General features: G+C 41.2%; 1 protein-coding gene across 1 annotated transcript in view; it reads right to left on the bottom strand.

Annotated features, from left to right (window-relative positions):
* Window positions 1-1,197: 1,197 nt before the first annotated feature.
* Window positions 1,198-20,115, bottom strand: part of LOC306818935 (protein NLRC3-like) — a 112,037-nt gene continuing 93,119 nt past the window's right edge. The window contains exons 4-15 of the mRNA XM_079336673.1: window positions 19,594-19,704; window positions 19,399-19,477; window positions 19,048-19,252; window positions 17,120-18,923; window positions 16,840-17,013; window positions 14,362-14,535; window positions 10,639-10,812; window positions 8,391-8,564; window positions 7,441-7,614; window positions 6,991-7,271; window positions 6,498-6,667; window positions 1,198-2,754 (exon numbers count right to left, since the gene is read on the bottom strand). Of these exons, the coding sequence (XP_079192799.1) occupies window positions 7,220-7,271; window positions 7,441-7,614; window positions 8,391-8,564; window positions 10,639-10,812; window positions 14,362-14,535; window positions 16,840-17,013; window positions 17,120-18,923; window positions 19,048-19,252; window positions 19,399-19,477; window positions 19,594-19,704 (3,121 nt within the window). The 3' untranslated portion in view covers window positions 1,198-2,754; window positions 6,498-6,667; window positions 6,991-7,219. The remainder of the gene's footprint in view (window positions 2,755-6,497; window positions 6,668-6,990; window positions 7,272-7,440; window positions 7,615-8,390; window positions 8,565-10,638; window positions 10,813-14,361; window positions 14,536-16,839; window positions 17,014-17,119; window positions 18,924-19,047; window positions 19,253-19,398; window positions 19,478-19,593; window positions 19,705-20,115) is intronic.

The raw sequence follows: 20,115 nt of genomic DNA, 5'->3' as shown, positions 1-20,115 counted from the left end.
ACATGTTTTATTATTTGACCGTTTACTGAGATGTTCGGCCAGTCATGACGGCATTTTTTGTTAGAAAAATACACAGACTGTTTAATCAATGTTGAGTGTTAGGCTGGAGTCATGCAGCCATGCTGCTATTCTGTCCATTGCACAGGACAGTTTGGCAGCAACATCATCAGAGTGTCTGAACACTCTGAGTTTCATCTCTGAAGGTTCAAATGTTTGAACTCTAATGACCTTTAACAACATCTGGAGGAGCTGATGAAACATCGAGACGAGCTTTGGATTATTTAGACCTCAACCTCCCTCCTCGCAAACATTCACATCAGCTCAAGATGATTTCATCCAATAGACGTTCAAGTTGATATTTAGAGAGTCAGAAAGTGTTCACTGAAGTCATGATGAGGACAAAACACTCAGCTGCCTAATAAGTGTGCACGCTGTGTAAATGTAGTTTCCCCCGATGTGATCACGTCCTCTTTTTCTTCACCTTCCTGAAACCTCAGTTAAAGACAGATGAGAAATAAAGCTGAATCTTTCCCCCCCTCAGACTTGTATCATCATGGTCAACACGCTGCTGAAGTGTATTTTCTACAACATGTGAACTATTAATGAGCAAACCATTTGTCCTGGATAGGAAACACTTTAAAGAGCAGACTCTATCAGACCTCTCCTGTGGTCGGGGAAATATAGGTCCCAACAAACAGACTGGAAATGTCAAAGGATCCAACGTGCAGACATGAGACAGAAATGTCTCATCTATCCACAGACCAAGACTGCTCACAGGGTGAAAATAAATGTGAGCTGACACTTGCTCTATACCTGAACTTAAACAGTATGTAAGCCCCATGAATATAACAGATACTATTTTAATGCTGTATGGAGCTCATGTTTATGTTACGCTCAATAATTCAGTTTGTCAAAATGTCCACTAGGTGTCGCTGACCTCCTGTTTGAGAGGGAGAGTCTGCACCTCTCACAGACAGAAGAAAAAACAGGCTGTGAGGGGCAGAGAGGAAGGGACAGAGAAGGAGCGGAGTCCGTGCAGATAGCATGAAATAGATCAGACACAACTTTAATATTCTTCTTCAAATCGATGTGAAAGTTATCCAAAAGGAGGGTAAAGATTTTTGGTTGCAGCAGGATTAAGGAGGACCACTTTTCAGTGGTTTTATGACCGCTCTCCGGTTGTTGTTGATTTCTGTGGTTGATTCCAACCACAAAGCAAAGCGGCCATCACAGCAGCTGCAAGGTGGAGGATCCAGTCTGCACCTGTTTCTCCAGTGGGACTCCAGATCAGACATGAACCACATCAAGATATATGGACCCCAGACTATCTAAGTGACTCACTAAACAGAAAACACATTGACTGAAACTAAACTATTGACTTGAACTTGAAACGTTTGATGCCTCTCTACACCTGAAGAGGATTATATAAAGACTAAAGAGGAGAAATGATTTCAACTTGTTGCCACATACAACAGTGTTTGTTTTCCTCAGCATGCTCCTCTGAACCCAGCTGTAGATGTTGCTGTAGTCCTGCTTTAATATGCATTTAAAACATGTCACACTAAGTCGTGGTTACAAGTATATCACAGTGAAATACAAACCTGCTATGTTGTCTTTGTTGTCATCATTTACAGGTCCTGTTGAGAATTTGTTCAGTGTGAGATGATGAGTGTGATGTTTCTTCAACCTGGAGGAAATGAAGAAGAAAGTGAAAGACTCAGATCCAGCACATTAAAATGAGTGGAAACTACAGCGCTCAATAAATAAAAGAGGCCATCAGCCTGTTTCCTCTTCTCTTGTTGAATACTTTTATACCACTGTTATTTCTGTTTGATTGTTTCCATTAAATGAACATGTGTTTGTTTCTGCAGTTAGAAAAAGAAACAGTGAGAATAAAAAGCAGACACATTCTCTGCTGCCCTCTGCTGGAGACAATGCAGTAAAACAGGTGATCTTATGCACACACTCTGGGACTGTTATTTCAAAACACTGGAAAAATATTAAAGAGGAGAAAATTATGAAAAGTGAAATTCCATGAAAGGTTCAGTTCAACCTACTTGGTGTTATACCGGACGATATTTTCACTGCTGACAGAAGATATATTGTGAATATTTTATTATCGGTCGCCAAGAAAAATAAAACAGCAACATGGAAGAATGTTAAACCAGCGAATGTGGCTGAATGGAAGCAAAGATTGAGACAAGTTTATCTCATGGAAAAAAATGACGGCATCATTACAGATGAAAAGGGAGCGTTTTGATCGGAGGTGGAGCACAGTCGGAAAATACCTGACAAAGTGAAAAACTTGGGCTGTCAAGGTTGAACTCTAAGTCGTGGAAATGAGCCCTGTTTGTTTCTCTTTATTATTAAGTTGCATGATGTGTGTCATAACGCAGAGTTGCATCATATGCAGCAGTGTCTATGTCTGCAGTATGTTTATTACCTGTCTTTTTTTTTTTTTTGGTTTTTCTCTGTTGTTTTGCATCACTGATCTTGTCTCAAATTCTGTTCTATGTTTTGAGGTGAAAAAAAGATAAATAAAATTTTCAAAACAAAAATGTTTGAACTACCTTCCAGTGTCATTCCCAGCCTCTCCCATGAATTGAACCTTTCAGGGGTTGACTGGGGAGCTGTTCTTCTTCACAGCATCAGTCCAGGAGATCCATTCTAGACACGTGTGACCCGTGTGTACGTTCTGCGTTGTGTTCTGCTGTTTCAGCAATGTCTCAGGAGACAGCTTGTAGTTCTTGTATTCTGTATTCAACAGATAAAAGTACAATCAACAGGTCGTGTGTGGAGTCAAGCATCTCCCCTCTGAGCAAACTGTCAACGGCTCTGCGTTTACAATCATACATTAGACATTCATTCATAATGAGTTCAAATAGACAGATACATGTACATTAAATACAACATCATACACATATTTAGAAAACTAACTTCAATATATTATTTACGAAAACAGCAGATTAATAATATGAAGCCAGAAAACCAGTTCCTTTTGATATCTACACAGAAACATTAATCACAGCTGCTCTACATCAATCAATTAACAACTGACATATATTAAGACTGAAAAACACCTCTCCATACCAGATAAAAGTATAATCAATCAGCCGCTAACATTTGCTACCAAACTAATGAACAACATTATATATGATATTTGTCACGGATCAGAGGAAGAGACCCAAACGCACGACTCCAGGGCAAAAGGCAGTTTCAAAAATCCATTTTAACTGTACGCAGGGTTCGGTACACGGGAGTCAAACACTAACAGGTTCAGATCCCAAAAGTCAAGACAGAAAAATGCTGGAACGCAGACACTGGGAACAAGACGACATAGAGACAAAAATACAAGAGGAACTGGCACAGAATGAGGGGAAGGCAGACATTATATACTGAACAGGGGGTGGAGTTAACAAGACACAGGTGAGACACATCAGGTCATCAGACAGGAGGGAAACAAGGAACAAAGAGCACAAGACCAGAAACTGAGGACAAGAACAAGTAAAACACAACACTGACAACACCAAAACCAGATATATAAAATAAAACAGGAAACACCAAAGACCAACGTAAATACCAGACTATGAAATATTAAACCACACAAGAGAAACACTGACAACAAGACAAAGACTAAATATAACAATCAGAAACACTTGGACACAGGGAAACACTTTGAAAACATGACAACTAAAGACAAGACAGGACATCAAGATCATGACAATATTGAAAACTTTACAAAACTGATACAGGATCAATCAAATATGATCAGAAACAGAAGACCACCGTTTGATTACATCTAAACAATAAAAATGAGTTTATTGACGGAGCGTGAGTCATCATTGACCGACCTCTGACCAAACATCTGTGTCATTTAAGTATGTTGCAAAAAGAGTCGCCCTTTCCACATGTACCTGTGTATGTGAAATCAGTGAGCTAACACAGCTGGGTCTCTACTCGGGCTGTAACGCTACACAAACATTTGGGTTGGCTACGGTTCTCAGTCCTTGAAAAACAAAGAAAGAGACACATACTCTGTGTATTCTTCAGTTCATTCAGTTTTATTATCACCATACTATCATCATAATATTCACCCAACATTTCATTTCATTGAACATATGGATGAGAATAAACTCCAGGCAGTATTGTTGAGTCTTGATGCGGTAAAAGCCTTCGATCGGCTCAACTGGGACTTTCTTTAAAGAGTAGGAGAACATTTTGGATTTCAGCAGACCTTCATTCAGACTATTCAAGCACTTCAGAAGTGCAAGAATCAAAGTGAACGGAGCCATATCAAAGTCATGTCAGTTAGACAGAGGGGATGCCCGATAAGCCCCTTACTGTCAGCCATCTTTATTGAAGCTTTAAGCCAAGCCACCACTCAAGACAATAATATTAAAGGTATAAAAGGTGAGCCAGGCACAAGAGGTGGATTTGCTGGATGGATTATATGTTAATAAAAGAAAGAGTAAAAACAAGTTGAACATTATGGTTATATGATATATGGTAAAAGAAACAGAGCCAGATAAAGTAACAATAAATTCAAGCATTGCTTACTTCTTTCCCGTCTTTAAACAACACAAATAAAATACTTGAGAGTGAACATCCTGAAAGTTTTGACTCATTTATATGAACTCGACTTTATTGAAGACACAAATACAGGAGGATGTAAGGAGATGGAATTCCAATATGAAGCTTGGAGTGGAGGATGGAGTCTGTGAGAATGAACATCTTGTCCAGAATCTTCTGTTTGTTTCAGACTCTTCCAATAGAAAGAAGAGAGAAACAGTTCAATGAGTGGGATAGACTAATATCACGGTACATATGGCGAGGGAAAAGACCAAGGAGAAGATTTCAAACTCTTCAACTGCAGAAGAAAAAGGGCGGTCTAAGACATTATGATATATCTGCACAGTGGAGAACCCTGGTTTGCTGGTGCAGATCTGATTATCAAGCCAGATGGAAAACTATTGAAGAGAAGTTGTCAGAGAGCGTCCCAATCCAGGCATGTTTAGGGGATCAACGATTGGTTGAAAAGCTCCTGGATAAAGGGAATAGCTGGATGAATTGATCCCTGGAAACATGGTTCAGTATTATCAGCAGGACTGGCCTGTCTGATGAAATAAAGATACTGAGGTGGTGCTGGCATGACCCCGACTTCACCCCCAACAAACTGGATGTTCCTTACAAGAGATGGACCAAACAAGGCCTCTCCTCTTACTCTCCTTTTTATAACCAGCAAACATTTCCAAACACTGAAAAGACTCTTTGCTTCAAGATTTCTTCAAATACGCCACCATTTAAACAGTTTGATGACAGAGACTGAAAAAGTCTTTGACAATAATCTCATACAAGTTTTCATAGCTGCCTATAGAGGGCACTCTGGGATTCAAATCATTTGCAGGTTGTATAGAGGGCTACAAGATGAACACAGAGAACATACCACCTACATCAAACACAAATGGGAAAAGGAAACTAACTTCCACATCTGTGAAGAAGCTTTTGGGAAAACACTGTGAGTTTGAGTGGAAGATCACAAGCTCCATCTCATGGAGAACATTGGGTTGGAAGAGTCTGATTAGATACTTTATTAAAGCTGTTCAGAAATCTCATGACACAGACTCTATCTCACTTCTCTTCAGTGCTCTCTCCTGGCTCCTGGGCCCAACCCCACATAGTTCTAGACCGGCCGTGTTAAGGATGGTCCCAAAGCTCTTATACTGAAAGAAGGAGAGAGGAGGGAGATCTGAGGAGAGAGCTGACTTTACCCAAGTCTTTTTACTGACAGACAATATCTCTGTGCATCTCTGCTGGGAGGGACAAAGACACAAGTGGAGGACACTTGGATGCAATGAAGGGAACTGAGATGTACCCATAGACTCTTCTAGCTGCTGGAGGAATTGTGGATCACAGGAAGCAAATCACTACCACCTGTTCTGTCCTAAAAAACACAGCTTCTGCTGTGAGATCCACAGAGAACCAACAGATGTCTTTAAAGTCAGATGTTACCCAGGAATGGGAACAAGTCTTCCTTGCTAACCTGCATTCATCCACTAAACCAAATACTCATTTGGAAGCCTGAGGATTGCTGGCAGAAAGGCCATAACAAAGAAATGTTCCTCCACCAGTGGAAGACTGCTACCATGTAGTTCATGGAATCTATTCAATGACACAGATCACTTGTTCTCTGAAGCTTCACAAAAACTCATTTGAAGATCTCTGGATAAAATGAAAATCCTATATCTCCCCTAAACTCCCATCTTTTCTTTCAACTGCTTTTCCTTTAGTTATGAACCCCTGTATACTTTGTTTTTGTCTTTGTTTTTCTTTTCAGTGGGAGATCACCTCATCTCTTACATCGGATTTATTTTGTTGTGTGTTAAAGCACAAAAACATAAAAGGAGGAATCACTCTATTTTTTAGCACAAATGACTGTACTGTACAAATGTCTCTGAATATGTGTGCTTACAAATACCATTGAAAAAAAAAAATATGACTGAAATGAAGTGTGAGCTGATTCCTCTGTCAGTCCCTGATGGATGAAGCTCTCCTCAGCTTGCAGAGCTTCTCCACACACAAGATGGTGGAGGTTCCTCCTCTGTGGATCATCAGCTGCTCCTCTCTGCTCCACCAGAGTCCTGATCACTCACATGACGGAGACCACCATCTAATGAGAGAAGAAGAGAGAGGACATAAATCATTTTCATCAGCTGTGAGTCATCAGATTCCCCCACAGCGCTGTAACTAAGCTCCGCCCCCACTCCACCTTTGGACTTTAACACTGAACGGTTTCATGTTGGTGTCTGAGTGTGAGTTTACACTGAGTTATGAGAGCTTCACGTCCACACACACTCAGACACACACAGCGTCGTTCTGTCCTACCAGCTCTGACAGCCGACTGTTCTCCTCTCCACTTTAAAGAGTCAGAGCAACACATTCAGATCAGAGAAGAAACAGGACTTATTATAGTCAGGTCAAAGGTCAACTAACCATGGGAGGAAAATAGAAGAAGGCGTAGTTTGGACATGAATCCTCTTTGATGTTTCTTTGTTTCTGTCAGTTGTCCTTCCTGCATTTGTTTCTGCAGCTGTGTAACTTTAGTCTTTGAGCCTGTTTGTCTTCAACTTCTTCATATGATTCATATCGTTTGTTCACAGTCTGTTAGATATTGTGATAGGTTATATGAAGATAGCTCCGCCCCTTTTATGAAACTCTGGGTTTACTTCTCAGGTTGATCACCAGCTTCCTGTGACTGTTCAGCACCATCTCTTCTGTCAGGGTTAGTGAAGCCAGATCACAGAAAACAAACCCTGAGTATGTTGAACTCTCTTTGTAGTAGAGAACCAAGAAAAGGATTTCTCCAACAACAAACAACAAGAATGTAAATATATGTATGAGCTGATATGTGGAGGCTTTACTAAAGAACACTGAGAGACTGACCTCACAGTCTTCAGTCCATAGTTTGGATTCTTCTGAAGATCACTCAGCAGCTTCACGTCTGAATCCTGCAGCTCGTTCCCTCTCAGGTCCAGCTCTCTGAGATGGGAGGGGTTGGACTTCAGAGCTGAGGCCAGAGAAGAACAGCTGATCTCTGACAAACTGCAGCTCTCCAATCTGAATAAAGAATAAAAGAAGTAAATGTAGATGACAGTGAGCTTTATACATGAATGTGTGATGTTGTCCACATGAACACACTGATGGAAATAATCAGATAATCACACAGCAGCTTCACTCCTGAATCCTGCAGCTCTTTGTTGGAGCTCAGGTCCAGCTCTCTGAGATGGGAGGGGTTGGACTTCAGAGCTGAGGCCAGAGAAGAACAGCTGATCTCTGACAAACTGCAGCTCCTCAATCTGAATAAAGAATAAACAAATAAAAATTATGTGTAATCCAGTCGCATGTGTTCAGCTTGTGATGAGTATCTCAACATCACTTTGTCCTGATGAATCAAGTTTTCTCTAAATGATCAGAGGATCATTTCTGATTGTGTATTCACTAAATCTAAATCCTCCAAATGTCAGCTCAACATTCATCCAGCTGTTCATGTGCACAGATGAAGAACAGGCTGCTGATCTCAGTCAGCTCTGTGATGTTACTACATTTATCAAATCACACATTATTCAATCACAAGTCTTCATGATTTCACTTCTTAACAGAACCAGAGGCTTCATGTGCACCTTGTTCAACTTTACTTCACAGAGTCACAAAAACATTTTCACATCAAATCTCTAAATTATTCAGAAACTTCAAGGATAAGAAATCTCCTAAATCATTAAATATCACAGATTTAAATTCAGACAAGTACTGAAAATATATAAATCCTGAAATGTGCAACAATGGAGGATGTGGATTGAAATGATTCAAATGAATGACACAGTCAGTGATCTGACCTCAGAGTCTCCAGTCTGCTGTTTGGACTCTGCAGATAATCACACAGCAGCTTCACTCCTGAATCCTGCAGCTTGTTGTAGCCCAGCCCCAGCTCTCTGAGATGGGAGGGGTTGGACTTCAGAGCTGAGGCCAGAGAAGAACAGCTGATCTCTGACAAACTGCAGTCCCACAATCTGAATAAAGAATGAAAGAAGTAAATGTAGATGACAGTGAGCTTTATACATGAATGTGTGATGTTGTCCACATGAACACACTGATGTGATCATCATCTGTTCATTCACACATTGAAGGACTTCATAGTGATTCATTCATGTTTTTGTACTTCCTGATCATTCTTAGATTGAAACGTACAATATGTTGAATTTTATTAGAATCTTTACATTTAAATATCTGAATTCATTTCAAATGGACTAAACCCATGTTAAAATAACAGTCAACAATGAAGTCTTGAAGCATTGTGATGCTAAAGTGTTTGTTCAGCATGCTGGTAACTATAAGAGTGGACTGAATCTATTTGATATTAATATGAGGCTGTGATAGAGCTGTCACCTTTCTCTCCTCCTTTCTTCTCTGAGGGAGAAACTCTTCATCCTTACATTTGGACTTTAGGAGCTCTCTTAAGGACTGACATGCTTTGTGAATAACCTTGATCTTTACCAGGATCTAGTCTTTAATCTAAGTAGAAATGTAGCTGCAGCGTGTTCCAGCTCCAGCTGTCTGCCACTGTGGCTGAAACTTCTCTTCTCCCTTCTGTTGTCCTCGTGCCCTGCTGTCACTCTACACTCTTCTCAGGACTTTTTTCATTTCAATCTTGATTTGAACCCGTCTGTTGTCGGGATCTGATGCTTTTAAACCCTTGAACCAAAAGTCTTTTTCCTGACAGAAAGCCTGGGCTAAAATCTGTGTGCCAGTGCACAATTCAAGTGTAGCGAGCGCTCACAGGAGTGACAGCAGTGAAGCTGTCGGGTACGTTGACAACACGTCCAACTTATTAAAGCAGTCAAAAAGATAGCACGCCAACGTGAACATCACTGCAAGCAGGAACAAAGAGAGTGTGGAGCAAAGCCAAGTCTCCTTTGCATTTAAACAGCCTCTTGATAATAATTCTGAACGGGCCAAAGACATAACAAACACCACTGCTGTTTTTATTACAGTGGATTACATGCAGAATGGGACTTTGTGTTTTTACAGCTTCTTATATTGACAGAGGGAAATATGAATAGTTGTGAGATGAAACTGTCCCAGCTTTATTTTGTGCTCTAAAAAGTGCTGACTTCATAAACAGAAAGGTGTCAGTGTTTGTCTCTGTCATTTCAAACACATCTTTTTATATATACTATAGGCTATATGGATGATTTTATTTCATTCATTTCTTTTATTGATTGGAGACTCTTTTGGTTATAAGTATATTTGATTTGATGTTATTTTTGAATGTTTCATTTAAAATGTCATGAAAAAGAAACCTGAGCAGGTGAAGTCTGAACTGTCCATGCTGAACTTAAGACGATGTGTAAAAGGGAAGTTGTAAATGTTCCTGATAAAGAAAAAGAAAGTGTTGCATCAGGTCCCTTACTGGACCCAAAATGTACCCAACCCAATCTTCAGAACTGAGAACCGTACCCAACCCAAATGTTTGTGTAGCATTACAGCCCGAGTAGAGACACAGCTGATAGTAAAATCATTTCATCAAGTTCTCAACAAATCAAAATGTGAACCATGTTTGAACAGCATCCCCCCCTTTTTAAAAGCAGGAATAAGACGGGGGTCCTTCATGTTGTAGCTCACCTCTTTTTATGTCTGATTATTTGATGTTTCTGTAAAAGTCTGACAGAGTTGACTCAAATCTGGGACACAACTTTAACAGGTCCAAATGTTCCTAAAAACAACATTTTAAAGTGTCGATGACTATAATAGTATTTTACACCTTTAGTATCAGAAGGTTTTATAGTTTGAAGAGTTTGACTCTTTTTTAAATCGTTTAAAGTTTTAAATTGTTTTCTGCCATCAGGCAGGTTTAGACATGAAACAAAGAAATCAGAACCAACATTTGGGATTTCAAATTAGTTTCATCATAAAAATCTTTTAAAGGGATTTTCATTAAAAAAGGAATAAGTTCATGTAAGTGGTATTTTTAAGTTTGTTTGTCTGGGACATGATGTTTCCCAATTCTCAAGAATGGGTGAAATTCAAACACAGTCAACACAGTTTCTATTATATTCATATCTATATTACAGTCAGTGATCTGACCTCAGAGTCTCCAGTCTGCAGTTTGGACTCTGCAGATAATCACACAGCAGCTTCACTCCTGAATCCTGCAGGTCGTTGAAGCTCAGGTCCAGCTCTCTGAGATGGGAGGGGTTGGACTTCAGAGCTGAGGCCAGAGAAGAACAGCTGATCTCTGACAAACTGCAGACCCACAATCTGAATAAAGAATAAAAGAAGTAAATGTAGATGACAGTGAGCTTTATACATGAATGTGTGATGTTGTCCACATGAACACACTGATGTGATCATCATCTGTTCATTCACACATTGAAGGACTTCATAGTGATTCATTCATGTTTTTGTACTTCCTGATCATTCTTAGATTGAAACGTACAATATGTTGAATTTTATTAGAATCTATACATTTAAATTAGAGCTGCAGCTATCGAATATTTTAGTAATCGAGTATTCTATCGAATATCCGAATCGATTAATCGAATAATCATGCTTTTGCTTAATTAAGCTTTAACTCGTCTCGAGTCGTCCCTACAAACCTGCTTCTTTGCAGTTACCATGGCAACGCCTGCTTGTTACAACCAACCATGTTTTAATGGCTGAAATAACAAATAGTGTTTTGTGTAGCCTACACATCTGTTACATTTAATTGAGAAAGCATTATGTTCTGTTGAATCAATCACAGATTCAATCATTTTGTCAGATCAGGAAATTGAGAAAATTTGCTTGTGTGCATTCAGCGCGCTCACAGACTACAGAGACTACAGAGTAGTGATGTGTCGGCTCTAAGACTCGGCTCTTTGAAGTGAACGACAGGAGCCGGCTCGTCATTGGAAGCCAGATGGGAGACGATTAGTTTTTGTCTTGTCTTTTTTCTGTTAAAGCCGGATATCATTGGTGAAGATGTGCGGTTGCGTCTGTGTCCTCACTGAGCAGGGGGAGGGGAGGGGTTATACACACAGCAGACGAACAGGAGAGAGAGACAGAGGTTGACACATCTGTTATGTCCTCCTCGTATTTTTCTTTAAGTTTCGTTTCATTAAAACTGAAAGTAAACACAGTCGCGAGTCTCCCGACGTGACTGCAGTTTTTTTTTTAGAACGGCATTTAAATGAATCGGAGCAACGATGTAACGCAGTTTTAAGAGGCAGCGTCAATCAAGTTATTTGTTGCAACAAGAAAGGCCGGGGATGATCAGGCAAAGAGGAGAGGAGAAATGTTTATTTTGAACTTGATTTTTTAGAGAGAGGATTTGATGCAGTGTTCCTTCATTTTGAGACATTGTCACCATTTAGTGTCTATGTGTTTAGGTGAGTGTATAAATAAACGTGTGTTTATATCATAAACATTTGATATAATGCATATTTTTACAAAAAATCTGAAGAGGCACTTGGGAGCCGAAAGAGCCGGCTCTTTTTGGTGAGCTGAGCCAAAAGAGCCGGTTCTCTAAAAAGAGGTGGAATTCCCATCACTACTACAGTGAGTAGTCTCTGTAGACAGTGACAGACAGTCTGTCATAGACGTATGTGTATGACAGAGACTGTGAGAGGACGTTGCTATCGTTATGTTAGCTGCAGACACGGAGAGAGAGAACGGAGAAAAGCCGACGGTTTGACCGGATCACGTGTTCCCGACTCGGTCGTATGGATCACGGATCAACTGTGTGCTAACTAAAAGTTAAAAGGGGCGCGCCGCGCTCGTGTGTGTGTGTGTGTGTGTTAGCGCTGAAATGTCTGTGTGTCAGAGAGAGGAGCAGGTAGCTGCAGCTACATTAAACATGTTTTATACTCATAGCAAAGTTTTGATGATGCAAAAAAACAAACTTAGCAAAGCCTCGAGGCAGCGAAAATTCCTCGATGAATTCTTGTAATCAAGTTATTGGAGGAATCGTTTCAGCTCTAATTTAAATATCTGAATTCATTTCAAATGGACTAAACCCATGTTATATATCTTTTTATTGTTGAGTACTTACATCACATCAAATATTTCCAACAGTGATCAGAGTCAGAGAAATATCAGAGATGTAACTGGACGTGTCTTGTCTTGGCGGCAGATTAGGGCTGGGAGATATATCCAGTTTTTAAGATATATGGATATATATTCAAACATGATATAAGACAACATCTTTAATATGGATATAGTTCATGTTGCATTAAAATATAGTTCTACACGTCTTCTGTAGAACTGACAGTTCAGCTATTTCTCCTCTCACTGTCTCCCTCTTCACCCTGCTCCTCTCTCTCTCTCTCTCTCTCTCTCTCTCTCTCTCTCTCTCTCTCTCTCTCTCTCTCTCTCTCTCTCTCTCAGCCTAACTCAAAAAACTCAATGGATAACAAAGCACTGTGTTTATTGAGGACAGCCAGAATAGTAGTTCTTTAGCTGACTCTTACTCCCAGCATGCTCTGCAACAGCTAACACATGTTGGTGTGAAGTTTAGGGTGAATAAAAGCAGTCGTCTCCCATTGTTCTCTCTCTTCAAATGCTTCCAGCATCCAGAGACACAAGTCTACTCCTGCTTCACAGCACGCTGCTCTTTGTTTCAATGTTTTGGCGTGCAGGCAACCCGAGGCCTCAAGGAATGACAGTGTTCTGAATCCCCAGCTTGCATCATCCATTGAACGCATCTCGACGGAGATTCTCGGAGAGAGTCTTATTCACAGAGCGAATTAAAAACGGTATTTAGAGAGTGTAAAGATCACGTCTGGTTCCATCCTGCAATGAACAGGACAACCACGGAGATCGCCTCGCTCCACAGAGAACACACCGATCCTGCTCATCCTCTGGGAACCGCCGCCGCCATCACAACTCATCTGCACGGAAACAGACTGGAGATCTGATTTCACGGTGGGACCTTTCCCCTCCTCAACCGCAGACAAACGCTTTACAAGTGAGGCTGAATCAGGTCTGAGCAGTGAGCTTTAGAGAGTGTGTTTAATAACTGAGTCATTCATGTGAAGTTGTGAAGATAATATTTGCTTCTTATCTGACCACTGCGTCTCTGGTTTGACTAGTTTAAAAGCTCTTTGTCCGCTGCGTCCCGTGTGTGTTTCTCTGTGAACTCTAGCGTTATATCCGGGTAATATCTTCATGTTCAGGAAGACCAGTGTAAACACTGTCTAACAGAAATTCAGCCTCTGGCTTCTAGTGTTCAACTTCATTATTCACAAGTTGTGCACGAGTTTCAGACTGTGATCCAGCCTCTTCAGACAACAGACAGACAGACACATGCCACTCTTGTTTGTTTATACTTTGTGTTGTGTAGTTTAGTTTATAATAGTTATTGGTTTAATGAACTTGATGTTTCTTTGTTAAATATATTCTGTTATCATTTAAAGAGCAGTTGTTTGTGATTGTTTGAATTCATTCCAGACTTGTAATATTTGGTTATAACGGTAAATTATATTTGGTAAATAGTATTTTTATACCTTTAGTATCAGAAGGTTTTATAGTTTGAAGAGTTTGACACTTTTTAAAATAGTTTCAAGTTTTAAATTGCTTAATGTCTAAACCTGCCCTATGGCAGAAAACAAAGAAATCAGAACCAACATTTGGGATTTCAAATTAGTTTCATTATAAAAATCTGTTAAAGGGATTTTCATTAAAAAAGGAACAAGTTCATTTGTAAGTGGTATTTTTAAATTTGTTTGTCTGGGACATGATGTTTCCCAATTCTCAAGAATGGGTGAAATTCAAACACAGTCAACACAGTTTCTATTATATTCATATCTATATTACAGTCAGTGATCTGACCTCAGAGTCTCCAGTCTGCAGTTTGGACTCTGCAGATAATCACACAGCAGCTTCACTCCTGAATCCTGCAGCTTGTTGAAGCTCAGGTCCAGCTCTCTGAGATGGGAGGGGTTGGACTTCAGAGCTGAGGCCAGAGAAGAACAGCTGATCTCTGACAAACTGCAGTCCATCAATCTGAATAAAGAATAAAAGAAGTAAATGTAGATGACAGTGAGCTTTATACATGAATGTGTGATGTTGTCCACATGAACACACTGATGTGATCATCATCTGTTCATTCACACATTGAAGGACTTCATAGTGATTCATTCATGTTTTTGTACTTCCTGATCATTCTTAGATTGAAACGTACAATATGTTGAATTTTATTAGAATCTTTACATTTAAATTAGAGCTGCAGCTATCGAATATTTTAGTAATCGAGTATTCTATCGAATATCTGAATCGATTAATCGAATAAATCATGCTTTTGCTTAATTCAGGTTTAACTCGTCTCGGGTCGTCCCTACAAACCTGCTGCTTTGTAGTTACCATGGTAACGCCTGCTTGTTACAACCATGTTTTAATGGCTGAAATAAAAAATAGTGTTTTGTGTAGCCTACACATCTGTTACATTTAATTGAGAAAGCATTATGTTCTGTTGAATCAATCACAGATTCAATCATTTTGTCAGATCAGGAAATTGAGAAAATTTGCTTGTGTGCATTCAGCGCGCTCACAGACTACAGAGACTACAGAGTAGTGATGTGTTGGCTCTAAGACTCGGCTCTTTGAAGTGAACGACAGGAGCCGGCTCGTCATTGGAAGCCAGATGGGAGCCGATTAGTTTTTGTCTTGTCTTTTTTCTGTTAAAGCCGGATATCATTGGTGAAGATGTGCGGTTGCGTCTGTGTCCTCACTGAGCGGGGGGAGGGGAGGGGTTATACACACAGCAGACGAACAGGAGAGAGAGACAGAGGTTGACACATCTGTTATGTCCTCCTCGTATTTTTCTTTAACTTTCGTTTCATTAAAACTGAAAGTAAACACAGTCGCGAGTCTCCCGACGTGACTGCAGGTTTTTTTTTTTAGAACGGCATTTAAATGAATCGGAGCAACGATGTAACGCAGTTTTAAGAGGCAGCGTCAATCAAGTTATTTGTTGCAGCCAGAAAGGCCGGGGATGATCAGGCAAAGAGGAGAGGAGAAATGTTTATTTTGAACTTGATTTTTTAGAGAGAGGATTTGATGCAGTGTTCCTTCATTTTGAGACATTGTCACCATTTAGTGTCTATGTGTTTAGGTGAGTGTATAAATAAACGTGTGTTTATATAATAAACATTTGATATAATGCATATTTTTACAAAGAATCTGAAGAGCCACTTGGGAGCCGAAAGAGCCGGCTCTTTTTGGTGAGCCGAGCCAAAAGAGCCGGTTCTCTAAAAAGAGGTGGAATTCCCATCACTACTACAGAGAGTAGTCTCTGTAGACAGTGACAGACAGTCTGTCATAGACGTATGTGTATGACAGAGACTGTGAGAGGACGTTGCTATCGTTATGTTTGCTGCAGACACGGAGAGAGTGAACGGAGAAAAGCCGACGGTTTGACCGGATCACGTGTTCCCGACTCGGTCGTGTGGATCACGGATCAACTGTGTGCTGACTAAAAGTTAAAAGGGGCGCGCCGCGCTTGTGTGTGTGTGTGTTAGCGCTGAAATGTCTGTGTGTCAGAGAGAGGAGCAGGTAGCTGCAGCTACATTAAACATGTTTTATACTCATAGCAAAGTTTTGATGACGCAAAAAACAAACTTAGCAAAGCCTCGAGGCAGCGAAAATTCCTCGATGAATTTTTGTAATCAAGTTATTGGAGGAATCGTTTCAGCTCTAATTTAAATATCTGAATTCATTTCAAATGGACTAAACCCATGTTATATATCTTTTTATTGTTGAGTACTTACATTACATCAAATATTTCCAACAGTGATCAGAGTCAGAGAAATATCAGAGATGTAACTGGACGTGTCTTGTCTTGGTGGCAGATTAGGGCTGGGAGATATATCCAGTTTTTAAGATATATGGATATATATTCACACATTATATAAGACAATATCTTTCATATGGATATAGTTCATGTTGCATTAAAATATAGTTCAACACGTCTTCTGTAGAGCTGACAGTTCAGCAATTTCTCATATCTCTCTCTCTCTCTCTCTGAGAGACCAGTGTAAACACTGTCTAACAGAAATTCAGCCTCTGGCTTCTAGTGTTCAACTTCATTATTGACAAGTTGTGCAGGAGTTTCAGACTGTGATCCAGCCTCTTCAGACCCCCCCCCCCCCCCCACCACACACACACACACACACACACACAGGTCCATTCTCAGCTGTTTTACCAGTAACATCCAGACACAACCATGCAGCTGAACAGAGTCAATTTTATAATCTGATACTGATCAACATTTACTCTGCTGGGAAAAATCTGTATCAGGTGTACACTAACCTGAGAGTGTCCAGTCTACAGAGAGGACTCTTCAGTCCAGCAGACAGCAGCTTCACTCCTGAATCCTGCAGGTTGTTGTTGCTCAGGTCCAGCTCTCTCAGACTAGAGGACTGGGAGCTGAGGACTGAGGACAGAGCTTCACAGCTTCTCTCTGAGAGGTTACAGCCACCCAGCCTAAAGAGGATTCAGAAGAACACAAATGAAAACAATTACAAACCATAGTTGTTATTTCTGAATAAAGAGAACTACATTTAACCTGGATAGTTATGTGAGCACGTACAGAGCTTTGTTTGAAGCTTTGATCACAGGCAGCAGCTTCAGAAGAGCCTCCTCTGAAGCAGAGTACTTCTTCAGGTCAAACACATCCAGATCTTTTTCTGAGGACAGTAAGATGAAGACCAGAGCTGACCACTGAGCAGGAGACAGTTGATCTGTGGAGAGACGTCCTGATCTCAGGGACTGTTGGATCTCCTTCACTAGAGAACGATCATTCAGTTCATTCAGACAGTGGAACAGATTGATGCTTTTCTCTGCAGACAGATCCTCACTGATCTTCTTCTTGATGTACTCGACTGTTTCCTGATTGGTCTGTGAGCCACTTCCTGTGTGTGTCAGCAGACCTCGTAGGTGACTCTGATTGGTCTCTAGAGAAAGACCGAGGAGGAAGCGGAGGAACAAGTCCAGGTGTCCATGTGGACTCTGTAAGGCCTGGTCCACAGCGCCCTGGTATAAAAGTGTTGGGTCAGGTTTTTCGCTGAATACTTTAGACCACCTGGATGTTGTTTGTTTTTCTGACATCAGATTGACTCCAGACTTGATGAAGGTCAGATGGACATGAAGAGCAGACAGAAACTCCTGAACACTCAGATGGATGAAGCAGAACACCTTGTCCTGGTACAGTCCTCTCTCCTCTTTAAAGATCTGTGTGAACACTCCTGAGTACACTGAGGCTGCTCTGATATCGATGCCACACTCTGTCAGGTCTGACTCATAGAAGATCAGGTTTCCTTTCTGCAGCTGCTCAAAAGCCAGTTTTCCTAGAGAGTCAATCGTCTTCCTGCTCTCTGGACTCCAGTGTGGATCTGTCTCAGCTCCTCCATCATACTTCATGTTCTTCAGTTTGGACTGAACCACCAGGAAGTGGATGTACATCTCAGTCAGGGTCTTGGGCAGCCCTCCTCTCTCTCTGGTCTTCAGCACATCCTCCAGAACTGTAGCAGTGATCCAGCAGAAGACTGGGATGTGGCACATGATGTGGAGGCTTCTGGATCTCTTGATGTGGGAGATGATCCTGCTGGCCTGCTTCTCATCTCTGAATCTCTTCCTGAAGTACTCGTCCTTCTGTGGGTCAGTGAACCCTCTGACCTCTGTCACCATGTCAACACACTCAGGAGGGATCTGATTGGCTGCTGCAGGTCGTGTGGTTATCCAGAGGCGAGCAGAGGGAAGCAGTTTCCCCCTGATGAGGTTTGTCAGCAGCACATCCACTGAGGTGGACTCTGTGGCATCAGTCAGGGTCTGGTTGTTTTTAAAGTCCAGAGGAAGTCGACACTCATCCAGACCGTCAAAGATGAACACCACCTGGAACTCTTCAGACCTGCAGATTCCTGCTTCTTTGGTTTCAGGAAAGAAGTGATGAACAAGTTCCACCAAGCTGAACTTTTTCTCTTTCAGCACATTCAGCTCTCTGAAAGTGAATGGAAATGTGAAGTGGATGTCCTGGTTGGCTTTGTCTTCAGCCCAGTCCAGAGTGAACTTCTGTGTTAACACTGTTTTCCCGATGCCAGCCACTCCCTTCGTCATCACTCTTCTGATTGGTTCATCTCTTCCAGGTGGGGCTTTAAAGATGTCTTCTTGTCTGATGGTTGTTTCTGCTCTGTCTGGTTTCCTGGATGCTGTTTCAATCTGTCTGACCTCGTGTTCCTCGTTGACCTCTCCAGTCCCTCCCTCTGTGATGAAGAGCTCTGTGTAGATCTGGTTCAGAAGGGTTGGGTTTCCTGCTTTAGCGATCCCCTCAAACACACACTGGAACTTCTTCTTCAGGTTAGATTTCAGTTTACGCCGGCACTCTGCACCAAATGTTCCTGAATAAAGACAGAACTGAGATCAATGAACAGATCCTGATATAGATCACATGACTATCTGAGTTTAAACTTTAAACCTCTTTGTCCTTTTTCTAAAATATGAAATCTGTTCAGATGTTCTTACTGCTCTGCAGACAGTCAGCCAGCTCCTCCTGCTTCATTCTCCTCAGGAAGTGGAGAGTGATCTTAAAAAATGCCTCTTTACAGCTTCTCCTCTGCTCTTCATCCTCACTCTGACTCTCTAAGCATTCTGGGTAATCTGGACTCAGAACCCTCTGGACTCTCTTCAGCTCGTTCTTCACAAAGGTGACGATGTTCTCCTCCAGCAGCTGGAACAGAAGGAGACACTGGATATTTCCTATAAAGTGGTAGAACTCAACATGTGGTTCATGTGTCAGTCTGAAGGTCAGCTGCTCTAAACACAACAATAACTGAGCATTACATTCTTGTCATGGTAGTTTATGAAATAACACACCATAAAGATGGAGTCCAGGTCTGGTAGATCCTGCTGGTCTGATGGATCTCTGTGAACCTCGGAGCTCTCCTGTTGAACTCTGTGACAGGACATATTACACAAGAAAACAATGTGTCATATATGATGAAGCTCTGAGCCAAGATATGAGTCTTTGAACCACAGAGTCAGAACATTCACTGGATTTTTAATTCTCACCTTCCATCAGCACCACGTCCATCTTTAAATTCAAGACCAAGATCTTTAGACCGGTCACTCTTCATGGACACACAGCTGGGTCCAGGACAGTCTGCTCTCTGGTCCTGCATCCTGATACAAACACACTACATTATTAGTTACTGTGAGCAGCAGCTGAGACACTGATGATGATGATGATGATGATGATGGAGTGATGAAGGTGGAGGGATGCTGTGACATGGAGAAGAGTCATGGACAGTTAGAGATGGTGATCTCACCTCAGAGCTTCCTGTTCCTCACACAGAGAGGTTTTAGAGGGAGGGACTCCCTCCTCTGTGTCCTCACACTGATCCATAGCAGAGCGCCCCCTGCTGGAAGAGCTGACCTCTGTCACTATGGCAACACTGACCCAGTTCAGCTGCTGGAGTCACATCCAGTCAAAGAGCTTCACCTGTGGAGGACATACCTTCATCATCATCATCATCACCTTCATCATCATCATTGTCAGTCTACAAACATCACATCTACCTGCTTCTCTTACAC

The sequence above is a fragment of the Symphodus melops genome (genome assembly GCF_947650265.1).
Source record: "Symphodus melops genome assembly, chromosome: 23".
Taxonomy (NCBI): domain Eukaryota; kingdom Metazoa; phylum Chordata; class Actinopteri; order Labriformes; family Labridae; genus Symphodus; species Symphodus melops.
This window is presented reverse-complemented; position numbering and strand designations above follow the sequence as displayed.